General features: G+C 43.1%; 1 protein-coding gene across 2 annotated transcripts in view; it reads right to left on the minus strand.

Annotated features, from left to right (window-relative positions):
* The window catches only part of WBP1L (WW domain binding protein 1 like), a 121,163-nt gene that overhangs the window by 78,942 nt on the left and 20,607 nt on the right, over positions 1–21,614 (minus strand). The window contains exons 1-2 of one of the 2 annotated variants that reach the window (XM_077258657.1): positions 6,707–6,898; positions 481–583 (exon numbers count right to left, since the gene is read on the minus strand). In XM_077258657.1, coding sequence (XP_077114772.1) covers positions 481–583; positions 6,707–6,733 — 130 coding nt within the window. In that variant the 5' untranslated portion in view covers positions 6,734–6,898. Of the gene's footprint in view, positions 1–480; positions 584–6,706; positions 6,899–21,614 lie in introns of those variants that run through there. The other variant, XM_077258656.1, reaches the window with a different exon arrangement.

A 21,614-nucleotide genomic window follows, 5' to 3' on the forward strand; every position in this document is an offset into this window, starting at 1 on the left:
GGGAAATCAGAGAGAGGAACAGGCAGACAGCAATTACCATATGTAAGATTGGAAGGCATTGCTTCTTTAAAAAAGGGGTTTACAGCAACACAAAATGATGCATTTTTTTTTTATAAAATGTGATTTTACTCAGGAGAGGTCATCCAATGTGTGGGCACATGAGGGATCTGGTTGAGGTATTAATTTTAACAGCTAAACCAGACCCCTTCTCTGTCTCTGCATGTATCGGCCGCTTCGCTCAGCCCTTTATCATGTGTGACATACAGAGAGGGGTACGATATGCTCTCCTGTGTCGAGACCAACACTGAAGTGAGAGCTGCCAAGACAACGGGAGAAATTACATCACGTTTCGTGCACGATGGAACAAAGGTTAGCACAGGGTTAATTCAACATTTGATTATCCAGAAACTGATAATCGGATTCATATGAAACATGGTGAACATATGCTTTACAATAGTAAATGAATAGGAGCAGACTTACACCATAGCTCATAGTAGTAATTGCAGCACTGAGATTGTCCACAGCAGTGACCCGTTTCACATATGTAACTCTGATTGTTGACTCCGATGCAGGTTTCCTTATCCTACAAGAAAATAAAACAACAATGTAAAAATACATAGAGGAAAATCACTCTAGAATGTTATGCAGACATGCAAGCACCAGCATACAGGGCGTTTTTTTTGTTTGTTTGTTTTTTTACCAGGACCCAAGTAGAACCCCTTATAAATGGAAACCAGGACACTGAAAAACTCCATACACAAACCCTACACAAGCATTCTGCATATAAAATATTGGCTGTGAATCACTGGAGCAACATCTGAATGGTTTATGATACAATTCAGCATGCTTTTCAGCTGATGACAAAGCCTCAAGGGTAAACCGGCGGCAGAGGGTACATTTATAGAAAAAAAAAATAAATCCCACAGTTCATCCAACAACAATCTTAGGAGTAAACAACAGATTTTCAATGTCATCACCAGATCAGACTGATTTGCGTCAAACGGAAAAGAAATAGTTCCCCAAGGATATGGCCTCTGACAAAGAAAATAACCAAAATAACCAATTTTATAAAATGATAAATGAAAACTACAGCTAAATAATGCAGAGGCATAAAAACAACAGCATACAAAATGTAATCTCGTCTGATATATAAAATAAAACCCTTCAGTGTAACGATAAAAGTAGAGTTCGCATTTATTAAAGAGGCTCGGCGTCCAATCAGCGCTGGCGTCCCTGTCCTCGCCTTCAGAGGAAGTCCATGCTCAATTCGACAGGGGGCCGGGGACAGGGACGCCAGTGCTGATTGGGCACCGGCGTCACAACAACAGTATAGGAGCCCCGGGAGAGCGAGTGCCGACACAGCGGGAGGCAAGTATAGGCGTTATTTTATGGGGGCCAAGCGAGGATATGACAAGACGTTTTCCAAGTAGTGGACAACTTCTTTAAGTCTATGGAAAAGGAATTCTAATCTACGGCGTACTATGTTTAGAGTTTGATGGGAATACTCCTTTTAAAAGGGGAAAAAAAAAGTAGATGATTGCCTGTTTCAGAGATCCTATCCCAATATGTAGCAGGTGTATTATTAATAATATTAGAAAATACCTCCCATTAGATACGTAGTATAGTTCTTCTGATTCGCTATGTCCCTTTCCTTATGTGCTTACATTGCGGGAACTTAGGTATCCATGGTTACGACAACGGATATAGTGATAATTAGCTAGTTGCTAGTGGTTGTAACCATAGATACCTAAGGTCCTGCAATGCCTGCACATGAGGAAAGAGACATAGCGAATCTGAAAAGAGATACGTCATTTCTAATTGGCAGTATTTGTTAATATTATTATTATTACACCTACTGCATATTGGGATAGGATCTTGGAGATTGGAATACCTCTTTAAGACTGCTCAAAAATAACTACAGACTTAATTTAGGACTGTTTTATTTTTTAAAGGGTTGGCCCAGTCTGCTTTCTTCAGGAGCACGCCGCTCACCAGCCTCCTATTATAGCTGTGGGGGAGCAGATGCTTCTGCTTGATTTAGTTGAAGCCAGCAACATGACTGTGCCGCTGGCCAGAAGCGTGTGCGGTCTGATGCCACTACGTGAGGTAGTCTTACCTCTGCAGGATCAGAAGCTCAGTGAGGTGGAAGCTAAAAGCAGCCTGCAGTAATCCTGGCCAGCCTCAGGTTTGTGCATACAAGCTCAGAAGAAAGGAGCTTGCAAGCACTGCGCATGTTCAGCCACCACTTCTAGACCACTGTCATCAGCACTGATGAGGTCAAATAAAAAAAATAAATAACAAAATCAATCCATTCCAAATTCCAGAAGCAAACAGGTTTTTTTTTTTAGACCAAAATACACCAAAATGTATGAAGCCTCTGTCATCAGCCCTATATACTGGTGTTAACCAGTCTTTATAATCCTGTCTCTGATGATAATGAGTCTGCTGTATACTGTTCCTGTAAGGAAAGGAAGTAGGAGTCTAAAATGGACCCAGAGGACAGTGAAGAATGCAAGACTACTCATTTTTGCTATGTAATAATATATCTATCGTTATATAGATATATATCTATCAAAAAAAAAGCCTTGCCAAAGATTTTTGTTTATATAAAAATAACCTATAGGCAGAAAAGCGCATTGAATCATCCGGCCACACGAAGGTTGCTCTGTAGCCCCTTATAAGCATTTTTGATAAAACTTAATTTTCTGCAGACAGATATTACAACGCAAAGACCATGCCCCATATGCAAATTTGTTGCGTTGTTTTTACCTATCCGATGCGGTTTTTCTGCATTTACCTGCACCAAAGCATGAAATCTGCACTGAATTTTTGTGTTTTTGCTGCATTTATTTGATGTGTTTTGTGAATATCTGAAGCAGTGTTTTTAAATGAATTTTTTAATGCAGAAATGATAGAATTCTGCACTTAAAAACACAATTGCAAACCCCACAGCATTTATGCCACTCAGGTATGTGGCCTAGACGTGACATTTTTATATGGGTTATATCATATATATTATAAGGATAATCTGCAGAATTGAGGTTAATTAGCTTTATTCCACCCGGTAGCCTCGGGCCCACAGTCAGAGGAGTGTTGGCACGGGTTCGGTCAAAGGTGAGTATACGCATATGCTGCATAGACATCTGTCAATCACAGTGTAGGGGTGTGGTTACTGCCGCCTCTCACTGAGCGGTGACTGAAGTCACAACTCTATGACTGAAAGACAGAGGCTTCCAGGAGAAAAAGTTTATTTCTTCCCAGTAGCCGAAAGTAGAAATGGACCAAAGCAAAGAAAGGTTTAAGTATGAAAATGGACATCCATGCTATTGTGCTGGAAGAGGAGGTGTTTTACTTTTGCTATATGGTAGACATTTCAGCTAGGGTTACAACAAAGACACAGTCTGCCACATGGAGATCATCAGGATTTCCTTTGGTAATGCATTGCAGCCTGCGACTTACCGCAAATGTTTCCATATGCGTTATTTTTTTGCTCGCTGGTTGCAGGTGATTGATTCAATTGTTTGTTTTTTGGGTTGTTTTTTTTTTTTTTGTTTTTTTTATATATACACACACACTAAAAAAATCCCAGCTTTAATAAAAAAAAAAGAAAAAAAAAAATAGACTTGCCTGAGAATTGCTGTGGCATGCACCATTTAGTCCTTGTCTTGTCATCACAAAGAATAAAATAATCCTTTGTTCCAAAAACAGGACAGGTAACAAGTATGTCTGAAGCCTAAAGACTCAGTCACACAGCCATACATGCGGTCTTGCATATGTATATCTCTTGCCAGAAACAAGACCAGATCCTATGATTAGGGTTTTACTTATTCTATTTTTCTGGTCATAGGCACTTGGGAGTAGCCTGCACTATTTAAAGACTTAAACCTTTTTTTGTGGTAAAAACCTATAGTAGTAAAAGCCATTAATTGAGTGAAAACATCCAAACAAACCGGGCTGCCGCCGAGATATCCCAGGAACTTTACACTGAGGAACATGTGCTAGGGAAAGTATGTCTGAAAGGAGGGCTGGAAAAGATGGCTGTGCTAAATGTGCAGTTCAGAGAAGGTTCGGGACAAATACTTGGCAGGGCTCCTATTCCCGATTGGGAACCAGCAGTCATTCGCTACTGTTCCCCTTTCAGGTCGCGGACGGTAAAATTATTTACTTTCTTATTTGAATAGTGGCTGCTGAGCTCACCGAAAGTCACACACGGAGCACAGGGCAAGGTCTTTCACGGTGACCCAAAATGGTGTTTTTCTACTAATGTCATTTAACTCCTGCTGGACATAATTCTATTAAAATAATGTCGTAAAAAGCAAAACAAACAACATCTTTGAATTACTGAAAAAAAAAAAAAAAAAAAAAAGTAGTTGCTGGATTCCTTGAAAAGAGAAACTACACCTAGGGACTGGATTATCAGTGCCGCAATTGCAAAACGAACCCCAAGGTTTTTTTTTTTTTAAACAACTTATTGGAAAATACATTTTTTGAGTTTTGCTAAGAGGGGTGTGCCATGGGCACGGCCTGCATGCTGCAGCTGCGTGACATTTATAAATGTCTAGGGAAGCAGTTTTGCCTTTTGCGGATCACAAGTTTGTCAGGAAAGACTTTGGTCTGGTTTTAAGTTATTCTCAACCATAAGGCTAAGTTCACAGTAGGCGCTTTTGCTGCTTTTTTATGCTAATTTTCAGCTGAGTTTTAGGGTACCGTCACACAGTGCCATTTTCATCGCTACGACGGCACGATTCGTGACGTTCTAGCGATATCGTTACGATATCGTTGTGTCTGACACGCTACTGCGATCCGGATCCCCGCTGAGAATCGTACGTCGTAGCAGATCGTTTGAAACTTTCTTTTGTCGTCTAGTGTCCCGCTGTGGCGGCATGATTGCATCGTGTGACACAGGTTGTATACGATGTGCGCACAGTAACCAATGGCTTCTACATCGCAAATACGTCATGAAATTATCGCTCCAGCGCCGTGTATTGCAACGTGTGACCGCAGTATACGACGCTGGAGCGATAATTATACGACGCTGCAACATCACGAATCGTGCCGTCGTAGCGATGAAAATGGCACTGTGTGACGGTACCCTAACAGTACCAGCAAAGCCTATGAGATTTCAGAGATCTCACGCACACACATTGGGGAGGTTTTTTTGCGCTTTGCATGTTTTTTTTGGACATAAAACATGTCACTTCTTTCATTGTTTTTCAACCACTAACTTGAGTGGGTGGTGAAAAACTGATGAAAAAAAAAAAAAGCACCAAAAAAGCAGATGATATGTTTTGCTGCATTTTTGGTACCAAAACCTGATTCTATGGAATAGGACTTTTTTTTTCAAAACTAAAACTTTATCAGCATGCACAACAGACAAATCTAGCATGCCAAGGCCGCTGCAAAAACAGCCGCAAGGAAAACATGATTTTTTCTGAGGCTTCTTTCCTGTCAAGAGATCAGGTTTTGCTGCAGGAAAAAAAAAAAAAACCGCCTAGTGTGAACTTACCCTAAAGGTTCATGCAGATTTCCAGGAAACTTGGCCCAAGGACGGACTACAATGCACAGGCTGACAAGGGTCTCATGACTCAAACTCGAAGCCCTCACACACAGTTTTTTTGAGGCAGATTTTGATGCAGAAAGTTCTGCAATTGTCCTATTCGGTCAACTGCAGAAATTTCCGCAATGAAAATGTTGGAATTCATGCTTAAAATTCACAAAACGGGTCAATTGTGGCTGCAGATTTTCTTTTCTGCTGTGTAAGGATGAGATTTAGGCCATGTTCACACGTTCAATTTTTTTTACCACAGTAATTTTACCTCAGTATTTGTAAGCCAAAAACAGGAGTGGAACAATGAGAGAAAAAGTATGAGGCCGGGGTCACACTTGCAAGTGCGATACAAGAAACTTGCGCTAGTCATTCGCTTCAATACCCGGCACTGCCGCCGGCACTCGAGACCGGAACGTGCGGCTGCATGTATTTCTATGGCCTAAGGGTACGTGAACACTGTCAGTAAACGCTGCGGGTTGGATGCTGCGCATTTGTAGACAACGTTCGTGAATATGACCATTCCGTCCCAAGATATATCGTAATCCTATAGGCCAGCATAAAGGAGCCGATTACCCAATGTATGGCCATTTTGCTTGTGACCGCCACCATGTTTACACAGGCAGATAATTGGGAATGAGCGTTCCTATGTAATTTCTAACAGATGGTAGCGTCCTCGATATAATTATGAATCCCATTGTCAATCGTGCACCGATAACGAGCCAAGCGGGAACCTATGGAGCGGCCATTGTAGGCTCTCATGTATATCTAGTTCTATACCCATTTACATACATCATTGTACGCGACCCCTCAGGTCACATAAGACCACAGAGATTTGTAAGTAAAGGCGGTGAGAAGACGGTATTTGCTGTAGAGCGGTTCCTACAAGACGGTAAATGGCGTATCGAGAGTGGGATTGGTAATAATCCAGCTGTGCGTTGCACTCCCATTGTTGACCAGAAAGGTTAACCGAGGTTCCTGTAATCAGTCAGATAAGGGTCTACAGTCTCCAGAATCGCGGGCGAGCAGAAAACGCTGGCTCATGTCTGTGTTGTGCATGGATAGCGCAAACTTCTCTTTATGTGCAAGTTTCAACTCTCCCCGGCCCCAGTGTGACAAAGACGGTCGGTGTCCCTGATCACAAGTCTTCTGTTGTCTTACCTGTCTCAGGCCTAGAAGAAAAGGCATCCTGCAGGCTCATTCTCCAGAGCAGCGTGCGATCTGACAAAGAGCTCCAGCAGCAGCAGCAGCGCTTCCTCATGGGTCCCGGCAGCCAGGCCTTTATTGGCAGGCACTATTAAGTAAACAGGGTCCCGGGACACAGCAAGCACTAGCCGGACTCCACTCCCCAGCCTGACAAATCCGAGACAGCTGCCAAGCTGGAAATGACATCACTTCAAAACAGCTGTTCATTAACCATTTCAGGACTGGGCCCTATCTAACACACTCCGGAAGGAAAAGAGGCGACTGTACAGACCCATAATGTGGCTGAGCCCAAACGTCACTCACCAACCTGACATGTAATGTCACAATGCAACATAAAAACTTCTTGTTTACTCGGCTCATTTGGGGCATTAATATATTTCTATCCTCCTTTTTTTTTTTTTTTTACATTGTCCTGTATGGATCCTGCTGCTGAAGGAGCACATACATTCACGAGGTGTTTGAGCTTCCCTCACCATCTTAGTCAGGGGCTTCTGTCTAAATCTCAGAGGTATAATGCCTCGAATATAATGAGGCAAACGGAGAACAAAGCTTCTGAACATCGCAGTTCGTACTCAGTGAAACCAGGCTTACAGTGGCATGTAAAAGGCACCCTTGGTTAAAATGACTTATTGTGAACAGTTATGCAAGTTGAAGATTAAATTATCTCTAAAAGGGTTAGGGTATGTGCACACGTCCGGATTTCTTGCAGAAATTTCCTGAAGAAAACCGGAAATTTTCTGCAAGAAATCCGCATATTTTTTTTTTGCGTTTTTTTCCCGTTTTTTTAGCATTTTGCAAGCGTAATTAGCTTGCAGAATGCTAAAGTTTTCCAAGCGATCTGTAGCATCGCTTGGAAAACTGACTGACAGGTTGGTCACACTTGTCAAGCATAGTGTTTGACAAGTGTGACCAACTTTTTACTATAGATGCTGCCTATGCAGCATCAATAGTAAAAGATATTGTAGATTGTAAGCTCTCACGAGCAGGGTCGTCTTATTTTACTTTATTGCTGTATTGTTAACATTGTTACCTATGACTGTTGTGTTTGAAACTGTTAAACTGTAAAGCGCTGCGGAATATGTTGGCGCTATATAAATAAAGATTATTATTATTATTAAGATAGAATGTTTAAAAATAATTAAAAAAAATTAAAAAAATGGTTATACTCACCTGCAGACAGCCGATCTCCTCAGCGGCGTCCGTTCCTATAGATGGTGTGTGTGTGCAGGACCTTCGATGACGTCGCGGTCACGTGAGCGGTCACATGAGCGGTCACGCGACGTCATCGCAGGTCCTTCACACACACCATCTATAGGAACGGAACCGGCAGCGTGCACCTGAGAGGCGGGAAGACTCCGGGGTCATCAGAGGGTGAGTATATGACTATTTTTTATTTTAAAGGGAAGGTGCCACCAGTTTTCTTGTAGTTTGTTTTTTTGTGAAATTAAGCTTAAAATAGTAAATAAAATGTATTAATGCAATGTTTGCACTGTTTGCAAACATTTCTATATGAAAAATATTATATATTTTCTTACAAATATATATATTGACCACTAGGGGGAGCATTTTCCGTTTTAGACCTCAAGCAGCTATAGTAAGACTTACCAGCTTTACTGTTAGCTGGAAAATCTGGGCAGTAACTGCTGACATCAGCATTTCCTTCCCCTTTTGGGTGGTCTAACATCCCTGGGGCAGAATGAAGAGCAGCATCACAGGGCAGCGCCATTTTGTGTGTGACTGCCCTGTGATCTGCTATCACCAGCTGTTTACTGCATCAGAAGCACAGTTAGTTTATGTGGTGTGTATGGAGCAGCATTGTCTGTGCAGAGCTGTCTGTGACTCATCCCTCAGTAAGATAAGAAGGAGCTCCAGGTCTGCAGTGAATGGCCAGGCATTGTGGAGGGAGGGGAGAGATACATTGTATCAGGTGTCACCTCTCTCTGCAGGCTGGGAATGGATGGAGCTCCTGTGATAGAGAGTAAGTGGAGCTGGGCAGAGAGCACTGGGCTATAATAAAATGGCTGCTAGTCACACCTACAGCAGTGAGTTGTGCAGCCCACAGAGGCGTGCCCAGCTCACTGCTAACGCCTCTCCAATGTTAAAGATAGGGTCCTCGCCGGTCTATTAGCTCCTATGTCCATGGGGTGCTGTAAAATGACACTGTTAGTGCCCTGCTACTGCTGCAAAACCAAGATGTCAGCCCCCAGTTCCTTCTTTAAACACATATAAGGCTGGGTTCACATTGCGTTAATGGGTTAGCGCTAACGGACTGCGTTGCACGGCGAAAATGTCGCAATTAACGCCGTGCAACGGGTCCGTTAGCGCACCCATTGACAGCAATGTAAATTTCGCCTGCAGCGCATCACTAGCGCGTGCCTTTTTCGGCTCGCGCTAGTGATGTGCCGTTCTTCTGTGACGCGCCTCGGACGCTGCTTGCAGCGTCCGCGGCGCGCCCGAGGTCCGTTCCCCGCTCTCGCAGATCAGGGATCTGCGAGAGCGGGGACGTTAACGCGACCCCTAACGCGGCCCCTAAAAAAACATTGCGTTAGCGCAATCCGCTAGCGCTAAACAGATTGCCCTAACGCAATGTGAACCTAGCCTTACACACGAAATCTGTTTCACATGCATTTAAAACTTGGTTATAGCAGCATGTTATGCTACATTACAGTGATTTATTAATAATAATCTACAAACGCGGTACCTTACCTTTAATTCTTTTTTTTTTTTAACCAATTATATGGTGCCCAGTCCGTGGAGGAGAGTCTCCTCTCCTCCACCCTGGGTACCAACCGCACATAATCTGCTTACTTCCCGCATGGTGGGCATAGCCACATGCGGAAAGTAAGCAGATAAATGCATTCCTAGTTGTGCGGAATCCCCGCAATTCCGCAAATTTAATGAACATGTTGCTTTTTTTTCCGCGATGCGATTTTTTCGCGGAAAAAATGCAACATTTGCAGAAGAAATGCGGAATACACTGGAAATAATAGGAGGCATATGTTAGCGTTTGTGTGTGCTCAGATAACTTTGACCAAGGTTTTAGACCTTAATTAGCCTTAGAGTTATGGCTTGTTCGCCATCATCGCTAGGAAAGGCCAGGTGATGCAAATTTTTCAGCTTCATAAAAACCCAGCCTCCTCTAACCTTGTGCCAAGAAACAGCAGCCATGGGTTCTTCTAAGCAGCTGCCTAGCACTCTGAAAATGATGGAGGCCCACAATGCAGGAGAAGGCTATAGGAAGATAGCAAAGCGTTTTCAAGTTGCTCTTAAGGGTATGTGCACATGTTGCAGATTTACTGCAGATCCGCAGCATTTTTTCCGTGCAGAAACGCTACAGAACCGCAAGTGATTTACAGTACAATGTGAATCAATGGGAAAATAAAAATGCTGTGCTAATGGTGTGGAAAATTCCGCAGCGAATTAAAAAAAGGACCATGTCAATTCTTTATGAGTTTCTGCCCCCTTTCCATTATAGGAAAACGCAGGGGTAAAAATGCATGAAGTCTGCACAGAATCCGCAGTAAAAACGCGCAGATTTTGACCTGCGTTTTCTGCCAATAGATGTAGAATCCGCACAGAAAATTCCACAGGCAAATCTGCAACGTGTGCACATAGCCTTAAATCAGTTTGAAATGTAATTAAGAAATGGCAGTTAACAGGAACAGTGAAGGTCAAGATACGGTCTGGAAGACCAAGCAAAAATTTCAGTGAGATATGAGCATAGGATTGCTAGAGAGGCAAATGAGAATCCTGCTTGACTGCAAAAGACCTTCAGAAAGATTTGGCACACTCTGGAGTTGTGGCACATTGTTCTGTTGTTCAGAGACACCTGCACAAATATGGCCTTCATGGAAGAGTCACCAGCAGAAAACCTCTCCTGCGTTCTCACCATAAAAATCAGCGTCAGAAGTATGCAAAAGAGCTTCTAAACAAGCCTGATGCATTTTTCAAAAACAAGTCCTGTGGACCAATGAGGTTAAAATAGAACTCTTTGACCACAATGATCAAAAGGTATGTGTGGAGAAAAAAGGGGCACAGAATTTCAGGAAAAGAACATCTCGCCAACCATTAAGGATGGGGGCAGATCAATCATGCTTCGCATGTGTGTTGCAGCCAATGGCATGGGGAAACAATGTCAGATTGAAGAGAATAGGGGCATATTTATGAAAAGTGACAGGTTGCCCAAGTAAGTTTATTTGGGATACTTGGAACTCTATTAATAAAAACAAAGCCAAACGATTTCAAAATAGAATGAGAAATTTATCAGCAGCAAAGACCAGGGAGCTAAAAACAATATGGTGTTGAAAAGTACAAGAACTCGTGCAAAACCTCCGAAGGTCTACTGGAAGAACAACCCCTTGCAGTCGCTACAAACAGGACACTTTTTTTTTTTTTTTTTAATAATGCCCCAACATATGGTCTGAAAAAGAAAACGAGTGTTTCCTATAAAGTCTTCACCCACCTTAAAAAGTTGTGTGCACCCTTATTGTATTTTTTACTGTATACCCTTATTGTATTTTTGTGTTACTGCACTCAGGGAGGCCGCGTTACTAAACCTTTGTAACTGAAAAACACCCGTGAGGACGAAAAAAAAAAAAAAAAAAAAAAAAAAAGGTCAAATAATGCACCACAGTCAATTAAAGCATAAAATCTCCAAGTGAAATGTTTTACGCGTTAGTACAAACAGTCCTTTATGGCATATAGTGTACTAGTTCGGACATGCTTCTTCGATGCTATATTTGGGAATGTTTTTAAAGCAAAAAAAAAATCCTAAACAGCATTATCACATTCTTAAATAACATGGTAGGAGACTGAAACAACAAAATAGCTGACTGGATTAGAAAGGTTGGTGAGAGTTTAACACGTATACCCGATGTATCATTTCACAAACAACTTTCTGCACTACACGAGCATTTTCCACAGCTAAATCTCAGGAATGCGTAAGGCGACCAAACTAACCCCAAATACATCAACGTGTTATGCAAGTGTAGTAATGAGGGTAACAAGTCCATAAAAATCACTTGGCGTCACAACAGCTGCTGATTACGGTGTTTTTCATTTAGAATGGTCACTTTCATGGGACTAAAAATAAGGCGTTATTAAGAATTTGACAAAGTGTTAAGAGGCGCGAGGAGGTCAGCGATTCGGGGTGAGGAGTCCTGCCAGCAGAACCATCAGCGTTCCCTATCCAATATTTGAGCCATATCTAGTAGTGCTATACAAAAAGACGACTCTAGATGAATGCCGGCGCAGAGGCGTAGGACGCCACTGCCATGAGCAGAGATGTCAGCGGCTGGCCTTTGATTGGCTGGTGACTTGCATTGGTATGACTGTGCAGAGTCTCTGCGCGAAAATACATTTCAACTGAATGTGCGTCCAAGGACACACATTCATCTACAATAAAGCGCTGCCATCGGCGGATACTGGACCGGACCGCCATCGTCTAGGGGGTCTACAGTGCCTGCAGCCCCATGTACAGCAAGGACACACAGGGAACAGAGGACAGTTAAAGGGAACCTGTCACCCCGTTTTTTCGGTATGAGATAAAAATACTGTTAAATAGGGCCTGAGCTGTGCATTACAATAGTGTAGTTTGTGGACCCCGATTCCCCACCTATGCTGCCGAAATACGTTACCAAAGTAGTCGTTTTCGCCTGTCAATCAGGCTGGTCAGGTCAAAAGGGCGTGGTGTCTTCCCCCAGATCTTGCGTAGTTTTCCGTTGGTGGCGTAGTGGTGTGCGCATGTCCAAGGTCCCGAATCCTGCACAGGGGTGTGAAAATAGCAGCGATGTCCGTTATTCCATTGGTGGTCGGTGGGCGCGGCCATCTTGCTTTGGCCGCGCGTGCGCAGAAGCGGCGCTCTGCTGGCCGCGGCTTCAGGAAAATGGCCGCGGGCATCCGCGCGTGCGCAGATGGCTATCGCGGCGGCCATTTTCGTGAAGCAGAGTTCGCATCTCGGCTTCACGAAAATGGCCGCTGCGATAGCCATCTGCGCACGCGCGGATGCCCGCGGCCATTTTCCTGAAGCCGCGGCCAGCAGAGCGCCGCTTCTGCGCACGCGCGGCCAAAGCAAGATGGCCGCGCCCACCGACCACCAATGGAATAACGGACATCGCTGCTATTTTCACACCCCTGTGCAGGATTCGGGACCTTGGGCATGCGCACACCACTACGCCACCAACGGAAAACTACGCAAGATCTGGGGGAAGACTCCACGCCCATCTGACCAGACCAGCCTGATTGACAGGCGAAAACGACTACTTTGGTAACGTATTTCGGCAGCATAGGTGGGGAATCGGGGTCCACAAACTACACTATTGTAATGCACAGCTCAGGCCCTATTTAACAGTATTTTTATCTCATACCGAAAAAACGGGGTGATAGGTTCCCTTTAAGGAGAATCTTTTTTTTCTCTCTTTTATGTATATGTGAAGAACAGCACAATAGAGGACATATCTACAATATGGGGACCCATCTACAATATGGGGACCCATCTACAATATGGGGACCCATCTACAATATGGGGACCCATCTACAATATGGGGACATATCTACAATATGAGGACCTGGATGGGGACATATCTACATTATAGGGACCTGGATGGGGACATATCTACATTATAGGGACCTGGATTGGGACATATCTACAATATGGGGATATATCTACAATATTGGGACATACAGTTAGGTCCATATATATTTGGACAGAGACAACATTTTTCTAATTTTGGTTATAGACATTACCACAATGAATTTTAAACAAAACAATTCAGATGCAGTTGAAGTTCAGACTTCCAGCTTTCATTTGAGGGCATCCACATTAAAATTGGAAGAAGGGTTTAGGAGTTTCAACTCCTTAACATGTGCCACCCTGTTTTTAGACGGACCAAAAGTAATTGGACAATTGACTCCAAGGCTATTTCATGGACAGGTGTGGGCAATATCTTCGTTATGTCATTCTCAATTAAGCAGATAAAAGGCCTGGAGTTGATTTGAGGTGTGGTGCTTGCATTTGGAACGTTTCGCTGTGAAGCAAACATGTGGTCAAAGGAGCTCTCCATGCAGGTGAAACAAGCCATCCTTAAGCTGCCAAAACAGAAAAAAACCCATCTGAGAAATTGCTACAATATTAGGAGTGGCAAAATGTACAGTTTGGTACATCCTGAGAAAGAAAGAAAGCACTGGTGAACTCATCAATGCAAAAAGACCTGGGCGCCCACGGAAGACAACAGTGGTGGGTGATCGCAGAATAATCTCCATGGTGAAGAGAAACCCCTTCACAACAGCCAACCAAGTGACCGACACTCTCCAGGAGGTCGGCGTATCAATATCCAAATCTACCATAAAGAGAAGACTGCATGAAAGTAAATACAGAGGGTTCACTGCACGATCCAAGACACTCATAAGTGTCAAGAATAAAAAGGCTAGACTGGACTTTGCTAAAAAACATCTAAAAAAGCCAGCACAGTTCTGGAAGAACATTCTTTGACAGATGAAACCAAGATCAACCTCTACCAGAATGATGGAAAGAGAAAAGTATGGCGAAGGCGTGGTACAGCTCTTATCCAAAGCATACCACCTCATCTGTAAAACACGGTGGAGGCAGTGTGTTGGCTTGGGCATGCATGGCTGCCAGTGGCACTGGGTCACTAGTGTTTATTGATGATGTGACACAGGACAGAAGCAGCCGAATGAATTCTGAGGTATTCAGAGCCATACTGTGTGCTCAGATCCAGCCAAATGCTGCCAAACTGATTGGTCGTCGTTTCATACTACAGATGGACAATGACCCAAAACATAAAGCCAAAGCAACCCAGGAGTTTATTAAATCAAAGAAGTGGAATATTCTTGAATGGCCAAGTCAGTCACTTGATCTGAACCCAATTGAGCATGCATTTCACTTGTTAAAGACTAAACTTCAGACAGAAAGGCCCACAAACAAACAGCAACTGAAAACCACCGCAGTGAAGGCCTGGCAGAGCATCAAAAAGGAGGAAACACAGCGTCTGGTGATGTCCATGAGTTCAAGACTTCAGGCAGTCATTGCCAACAGAGGGTTTTCAACCAAGTACTAGAAATGAACATTTTATTTACAATTATTGAATCTGTCCAATTACTTTTGGTCCCTTTAAAAACAGGGTGGCACATGTTAGGGAGCTGAAACTCCTAAACCCTTCATCCAATTTTAATGTGGATACCCTCAAATGAAAGCTGAAAGTCTGAACTTCAACTGCATCTGAATTGTTTTGTTTAAAATTCATTGTGGTAATGTCTATAACCAAAATTAGAAAAATGTTGTCTCTGTCCAAATATATATGGACCTAACTGTATCTACAATATGGGGAGCTGGATGGGGACATATCTACAATACGGGGACCTGGATTCGGCAGCATTACAAGATGAAGACGAGGTCACTACTACAAGAAGTGGACCAGTATGGGGCATGAATATAAGAAGGTGGGACCAGGATAAGGACATTGCTACAAGATGGAGACTAGGATGAGGCACATTACTACAAGAGGTTTGCCAGAATTACTAAATGGTACTTGTAAAACAATATTAATGTATGTAGCCAATTGGGAAAAACCAAACTAATATATTATAATATATATATATATATATATTAAAAATAATAATTCAAATTTCTATGTGCGGCCCATATATCCAGCCGAGTTTGAGACCCCTAATGTAGTGTATATGGAGATTCATGCAAAATTTGCAAAACTAGTTCTATGTTTCATCCTACAAGTTTGTTCCTCCTGTGTGTATAATGATTGTCCAATGTAACAAAGCATGTGCTACTAATATACCTGTTATCTTGATTAAATTTATTAGCGCCTACATGTTATGGCAAAACAGAAACTAATAACAAGAGCAAACTCAGGCGTGTAGACCAGAAGGAGTGTCTGTTATGGAAATATGGGGACTGCCAGATTGTGCGTCCTGATGAAGAGACTGTCGACAGCCAGCGAGCCCGACAAAGCGTGTAGCCACAATAATGCTCACAATCGCCTCCTGACGAGGTATTTATAGAGAACACATATCTGGAAGTCCTGGGAAGCCTGCAGTAAATATTTTACAGAAAAATAAAGGGGGAGGATGGGGGAAGTCACTGACGAAAAACAAAAACAACAGGATGAATGGGCAAAAGGGGACGCAAATTTCATGGGAAAATCAACTTTGAAAAGGCAAAACAGAGGGCAATTATAAAAACAGGAATCCTGCCAGCTCCCGGCAGTTTACCCCAACAAAACCCAACGTGAACTGTGTATGGGTTACACGGAGCTAAAAACAGATCGGCATGGGATGACGAAAAATGGAGATTACTAGACTGGTCCCAAGGAGTCAGATGGAGTGTTCCCCTGTACATGGCGGTCAATATATAGGGGTGCTAGCCTATAATATAGTGGTATTAAAAAGGACTATGCCACGCTGCTGAGCAAAGAAGGGTTATGTGCAGGGGCGGACATACCATTCCTACAACCTGTGCACCCACACAGGGGCCAGAGAGGGAAAGGGCCCATTTCTACCTCCAAAGTAGGTGGAATCGTGTACTAGGAGGAGCTATTGGACTATAAATCCGCTATACTGTTCTTGCAAAGGAGCCCTTTTTGTCTGTCTGCCACTGGTTATGTGATACACTGCCCTGCAGACCTTCAGCCTAAAAAAATAAGAAAAAGTTATGACTTTAAGGAATTGAGCAGCGTTCACATTTCTTGGCTCCAAAATGGACATATGTCACTGAAATCCTTGGGTTAATCAGGAAAGTTCTCATTGTAACAGGTGAAAACGTACGTAACACAAGTGATATTATGCATCTTGCCAGCACTACAAGTGCTATAACTTCCTTTCCCCTATAATGGTTTGCCGTCCCCAAACTGAAATCCTGCAGAAGAGAAAGGGCAGAGAGACAAAGTCTTGCCCACTTCTTGTAGTATGTCTCTTTACTGCTACAGAAGGATTACTCTTGACAACAGGCAGTGAAGCACTAACTTCAAAGCAAGGTAATAATAGTAATAATCTTTATTTTTATATAGCACTAACATATTCCGCAGCGCTTTACAGGTTGCACACATTACATCGCTGTCCCCAATGGGGCTCACAATCTAAATTCCCTATCAGTATGTCTTTGGAATGTGGGAGGAAACCAGAGAACCTGGAGGAAACCCACGCAAACACGGGGAGAACATACAAACTCTTTGCAGATGTTGTCCTTGGTGGGGTTTGAACCCAGGACTCCAGCGCTGCAATGCTAACCACTGAGCCACCATGCCCAATAGCCAATACTTTAACGGTTTTTGTTGTGCCACTGAAAAATCCCTCTATACAGTGATTAGCCTGTTCTGGCTTTCAGTTTGGGGCTAGAAGGTCATTGGACAAAGAATGCTGGGAAGTACAGGAAAGGAAAATCCAACATCTATAATGCTGGAAAGAAACCACCTAAAGAAAAAGAAGGGAGGCAAGTTACAGATCATAAAAGGCAGACATAAAAGAATGGTGGGGGAGACAAAAACGGTTCTGACTTGTAAGGGTTGAACGCAGCAAGACTCTCCGTACCTAACTTGCATTGGAGAAGATCATATCACAGGGATTCATTGTGAATTTTTTGAGGCATCTTTCCTTCATTTTACCTCCACCATGTTGTGGTCAGCATTAAACTTCACATAGATGGGGTTACATGTCGGATCTGGTCCCTGCTGTTTGAGCTTTTTAACGCCGGTCCCACCAGGATGAGGGAAAGGTTCTGAGAGGTCCTATGGTGCTGGACGCACTTGTGCGATTTTTCACACTATCCCGTGTTGTGTGGCTTTGTCTACCCATCGACGTGCCATGCAAACCCCTCTGCCAATGATGTACCGACATAGTACAGAAGAATTATCCACAGAAGCTGCTCACAAGCAAGATGAATATGTACATTCTTGATGACGTGGCGTCATCATTTCATTGTGTAACTACTATACATACACGTGACGCTACACCCAAGTGGTGTTTATCACATGTGCACAAAGCTTCTGGGAGCCGATAACATCTGCAATGGCTCCATATCTAGTCTCCAGGCACTTACATGGTAATTGTGATAGTCATGGGTGACTATGATACAGGTTGGTAAGGGACGGACATTAATAGACAAGTCATGCCTCAATATTGGGTCGTCTATGGATCGGTCCTCCCAATATCACATACAGATATTATTATTATTGCCACCAGGTGTAATGTCCAGCAGTTTACTGTCGATGCTCCTAACCAACGTGGGTTGCTGCAAATTAATGCCGCTCTCAAACATCTTGCCATTCACATAGTACAACGCTGGCGGCCCGCTACCGGTATTTGGGAGCCTCACGCTCGGTAACTCAGAAGCATGAGCTGACACTAAGTTTTAAGATGTTTTCACCACTATTTAGGACCTTGTGATTATCCAGAGCTAATAATTCAGATTTTCCAGATGCCGTAACCATAGAGCCATGCTTTACTGCATGGAGGTGCCACTTGACAGCTAGGAGACAACGTAGTAGTGTCATCCAATTAGTAGCACCATCACACTAAGAACATCGGCATCAAAATGCCCATAATGCTCACGTCAATCCCATAAAATTAATCCAACGGTGCCCATTTCTTCGGCAAAATTTGGACAACCCTCTAGTTACATGCAAGCAGCCACATGAAGAGAAGACCAGTTTGGACAGACGTGTTGTATTCCGGGCCGGGGTGCCAGGACTGTCCACTGTAGCCTTGCCATTGTTCAGCATGTTATTGGGCAGTACACCTCTGGATCTATTGTATGTTACATGACATCACGTACGGGGGCAAAACGGACAATGCTGGTTGGTGATTGGGAATAGTATGAAGGTGAATAATACTTTCATGCCAAGTTTCAGGTACATCTCTGAAACCCAATACATAAACAGCTACACAGCCTGCAGACAAACCTAGTTATACTTGGCCTAGAGCCCAGTGCCGGCTATACCTGCCGATTGGCTGACAAACGTTTGGTAATAGCATGCCGATGGAGGAAGGGATTGAAGAACCACACACTGGGAGATCACGTTTTTCACCTGAAAAAGTCAACAACCATCCTAAGCAAATGTGTGTTTACCTGCAAAAAAAGCAGCAGCAAAATATACAGTATACAGTGTTTGATGCAGTGTTATGCAAATGTGAACAAAAAAATAAATATATATATATATATATATATATATATATATATATATATATATATATATATATATATATATATATATATATATATATATATATATAAAAAATTTTGTTCACATTTGCATAAAACTGCATCAAACACTGTATATTTTGCTGCTGCTTTTTTTGCAGGTAAAGACATTTGTTTAGAATGGTTGTTGACTTTTTCAGGTGATTCAGGTATTTTATTAGTAACTAGATGCTTGCCCGATTCTAACGCATCGGGTATTCTAGAATATGCATGACCACGTAGTATATTGCACAGCCCACGTAGTATATTGCCCAGCCACGTAGTATATTGCCCAGCCACGTAGTATATTGCCCAGCCACGTAGTATACAGCAGAGCCACGTAGTATACAGCAGAGCCACGTAGTATATTGCACAGTGATGTAGTATATTGCCCAGTGACGTAGTATACAGCAGAGCCATGTAGTATATTGCACAGTGATGTAGTATACAGCACAGAGCCACGTAGTGTATTGCCCAGTTACATAGTATGTTGCCCAGTGACGTAGTATACAGCAGAGCCACGTAGTATATTGCACAGCGACGTAGTATACAGCACAGAGCCACGTATTATATTGCCCAGTGACATAGTATACAGCACAGAGCCACGTAGTAAATTGCACAGCGACGTAGTATATTGCCCAGTCACGTATGTCACAGGTTAAAAAATAAACATATACTCACCTTCCGAGGGTCCCCTTGTAGTTCTGTCGCCTGTGTGCGGTGCAGGCGGCAGCTTCCGGTCCCAGGGTGTGATGACAGGGTGTGATGTGGTGGGTCGCATACCATCCTTAGCACCGGAACCTGCCGCTTGCATGGAGTGGTCACAGGAGCGTCGCGAGGAGCGGGAAAGGCGGCGGAAGGTGAGTATATAATGATTTTTTTTAAAATTATTTTTAACATTAGATGTTTTTACTATTGAGGCTGCATCGGCAGCATCAATAGTAAAAACTTGGTCACACAGGGTTAATAGCGGTGGTAACGGAGTGAGTTACCCGCGGCATAACGTGGTCCGTTACCGCTGGCATTAACCCTGTGTGAGCCGTGACTACGGGGAGTATGGAGCGGGCGCCGGGCACTGACTGCAGGGGAGTAGGGAGGGACTAATCGGACTGTGGCAGTCGCTGATTGGTCGCGGCAGCCATGACAGGCAGCTGGCAAGACCAATCAGCGACTTGGATTCCATGACAGACAGAGGCCGCGACCAATGAATATCCGTGACAGACAGACAGACGGAAGTGACCCTTAGACAATTATATAGTAGATGTAACACATCTTGGTTGGCATATGCCCAAGGTGATGCTGCATTCTGAGGCTCGGGACACACATCCGCTTCCTCAGTGTCGCAGACACTTTATGCTACATCACTTGAAATTCATTTCTAAGGACTTGCCTAATGTTCATGGCTGCACAATTTCTGCAAATGAACGGGACAGGAGCACGATAAGTGACGAGTGTGCATGCGTCCTAGCAGTTTTGAGGGGTTCTATCGTCATAGTCACCGATTTCCTCTGATGTAGAAGTGAGCGGGGCCGGATGGCCACATTCATTCTTAATATTGCAGTAGTAAGCCACTGTGACATCTCGGAAGAAGCTTCTCAGTAGATGTACTTTGGATGCATGCTACATGTGCCCAAACACCATGTTTGACCCCATCCTGACAATTGGAATATGGGGAAATAAGTGTAAACTGATAATTTATTCTTAAAAGACGGATGTGGCTGTACAAAAACAAGCAATTAACAATAAGCTATTGTAATTTCCATATAATCTGTTCAAGCCATGACAGCTGCAGCAAGTGTCAAATGAAGAACAAATTGCCAGATAACCACACGAGAAAATCGCCGCAATTCGGAAGCAGATTTTGACCACGTGACGCACTACCTGCCCATTTGAATACACAGTAATTTGATAGGGTAAATTCTCACGCTGCAGATTTTGCTATAAAAAAAAAAAAACTCTGCGGCACAAAATCAGATTCATCAACCTGAATAATTTTTGTTTTCCCTCAGATGAATGGGTCAGTTGAAGAATTTCACAGGTTCTTAAATCCACCCCTATGAAGATTTAACAGCAGCAGGTTGATGGTTTCCCAGGTGGAAACAGATTTGCTAAATTACAAAAACAAAATCAGAAAGATCAAGAAAAGTAATAAAGAAAGATTAAAGATTTTACATTTCCCGGCAGCAAAGCTGGTTAATCAAAAAGGTAAAGCTACACTTCAAACGCCGTCCATTTCTTGGAGTTTTGGAGCCTGGAGAATAGAGCAGCTGAGCAGTAAATGGACCCCAAGGTTCATTCCCATCCAGATTTACAGCAATTGGAAGGAGGGGGTCTTACGATATAGATTTCACCACTGAAACCACATTAAAAATTCTAGAGATAAATAAACGTGGAATGTTAGTTACGAGGCTTCCTAGTGTCAAGCTTTTCCTCCAGATGCAATGGCAATAACGTTCAATGTGATTCTTTACCCTAATTTTGACAATTTGGGCAACCCCATCAGTAAGAGTTCCGGGGCAAAAAGCAAATAGGTTCTTACTTAGAAGGAATCTGTTAAGATGATTCATGGTGCTCAAATTAGGGTGAATCAGAGAGAGCCTCCATTACGGCAAATGTGTTCATTTCAGAAAAAAATATACAGTAAAACTAGGGAAGGGG

This window comes from Ranitomeya variabilis, chromosome 4 (assembly GCF_051348905.1).
Source record: "Ranitomeya variabilis isolate aRanVar5 chromosome 4, aRanVar5.hap1, whole genome shotgun sequence".
Classification (NCBI taxonomy): Eukaryota; Metazoa; Chordata; class Amphibia; order Anura; family Dendrobatidae; genus Ranitomeya; species Ranitomeya variabilis.